Below are 1,957 nucleotides of genomic sequence, written 5' to 3'. Positions count from 1 at the left end.
AGAGATGAACATTCTTCACAGGGTCTGGTCACTCCACAGTCCCCTTCCTCCAGCTCATTAGATCCTGGGCATGTAAATGTGTGATATGTTTTAGGCTGAGCAGGCCTGGGATTCAAACCACACCTGCCATGTGGGATCTAGCTTCCACTGCTGTACCATGGTGCTGGCCCACTCTACTCCACAGCCTAAGTCAGTGCTCCATGAGGGAGGGAGCCAGTGGACAAGGGAACAAACAACTTTCCAGGATGCTAAGCCCCACCAAGGGGAATAAAGCCTGTCCATGGCACCTATCCTCTTCTTTTTTAAAAAAAAATTTGGAGAGGTTTTTGCTATAGAGCACATGCACTAGCCAGAGAGAGACAGAAAGCGAGAAATCACCCCCCAGGGGGGATGGCCACGCTGCAATCCCTTCTCCTCCATTCTCCTCTCCAGATCCTGGGCACCCAGGCACACATGCCTGGTGTGAATTTAAGTGACCAGGTCCAGGACTCAAACCGCAGTTGACTACATGGGAGTCCAGCGACATAGCCATTACACCAACTGCTGGTCCCTCCTCTTCTCTTTTTTTCAGCCAAAAGAAGAAAGCCCAGTTCCACTAAACATCTGTTCCCAAATAGTGATATTAGTACAGATTGATAAATAAGCAAGTTGAACAAAACACAGTCCAGAAATATATTCACATGTGTGGGAATTTAATATATATAATAAAGGTGACATTTCTAATCAGAGGGTAGACTCTTCAATGAAAGGTGTTTGGATAACTGAAAAATAAATCTATTTAGATTCTTACTTTTCATTGTTCTCAAAATAAATTCCTAATGATTACTTGTCCTGGACCTTTCAAACAGTGACGTCATCTAAATCCTTCTAGAGTCTGTTTCTTTTTTCTTTTCTTTTTTTTTTGAGAGAGAGAGCAGGAAAGTGAGAAATCACTCTCCAGAGGACATGGCCACATCGCAATTCCTTTTCTGTTCTCCTCTTGGGATATTAGACCTGCATACACATGTGCCCAGTGTTATTTTCAAGCCTGCCAGGTCCAGGACTCAAACATGTAGTCAGCTATGTGGGATCCAGTGTCTTAACAACCTGCTGGCCCCTCTAGAGTCTATTTCTATCTCTTGCCCAGTTTTTTTTTTTTTTTTTTTTTCAGGACAAAGGCTAGGATTATGGCTTTAAGGACAGACTCTGCCTGTTCAACCCCTGATATCATTTGTATATATGTGACAAGCAGGTTCAGCCCAGTAGAGGTCCTCAAGGGCTGGGAAGTCACTGCCTGGGCAGATTTAATTTAGTAACATTTGACAGGCTATGGTTGCAAATGACCACTCAGTTCCTACCTTGGAGCGTAACGGGGGGCGGGAGAAATGCTTAGAAAATCACCTTGTGCAAGGTCTCAAATCTCTAAGCAGGAACTGGCTATGCCCGGGAGAGGGGAGTTGGAGAACCAGGAAGGGCCTTACCGTCTGCCGGCCGTAGGGCCAGGGGAAGGCGTTCTCCTTCTGGGCCATCCTTAGAGGGAAAGGAGCAGAGCTGAGCGGAGAAGGGAAACAGCTGTAAGCAGCAGGAAAAATAAATAAATAAATAAATAAATAAATAAAGAGAGAGGAAGGGAGGGGTCGGGCCGAAGTGGCCGGAAGCGCTATCCTGACGCTACTGAAAGCGAGCAGATCAGCACTCCGGCCACAGTCAGCGCATTCGGCACTAGTCTAGCCGCCCAGGGCCAGATACAAGCCCCATCCCTTCCAGAACCCTCTTTCCACCCTTGACGCTCAGCAGCCCGGCAGAGCGCGCGGGCCCGCCCAACGGACTCCCCACCTGCTCGATCGCCTGCCCTCTCCCGGCGCAAGGTCCACGAAAGGGGGCCAGTTCACCTGGAGCTCGTGGGACAGATACTCTCTCGGCCGCCTGCAAACGACTAGGCCGGCTCGGCCGTGCTCCGGCTAAGGCGCTTTCAAAT

The 1,957-nt window shown here is 48.7% G+C and overlaps 1 protein-coding gene across 5 annotated transcripts in view; it reads right to left on the bottom strand.

The window, feature by feature from the left end:
* AURKB (aurora kinase B) overlaps positions 1-1,957 on the bottom strand; it is an 8,263-nt gene extending 6,306 nt beyond the window's left edge. Inside the window, exons 1-2 of one of the 5 annotated variants that reach the window (XM_006151747.3) lie at positions 1,872-1,957; positions 1,461-1,551 (exon numbers count right to left, since the gene is read on the bottom strand). In XM_006151747.3, coding sequence (XP_006151809.1) covers positions 1,461-1,508 — 48 coding nt within the window. In that variant the 5' untranslated portion in view covers positions 1,509-1,551; positions 1,872-1,957. Of the gene's footprint in view, positions 1-1,460; positions 1,552-1,815 lie in introns of all 5 variants that reach the window. The other 4 variants (XM_006151750.3, XM_006151749.3, XM_006151748.3 and 1 more) reach the window with 4 other exon arrangements.

The sequence above is a fragment of the Tupaia chinensis genome, unplaced genomic scaffold, assembly GCF_000334495.1.
Source record: "Tupaia chinensis unplaced genomic scaffold, TupChi_1.0 Scaffold000330_1, whole genome shotgun sequence".
NCBI lineage: Eukaryota > Metazoa > Chordata > Mammalia > Scandentia > Tupaiidae > Tupaia > Tupaia belangeri.
This window is presented reverse-complemented; position numbering and strand designations above follow the sequence as displayed.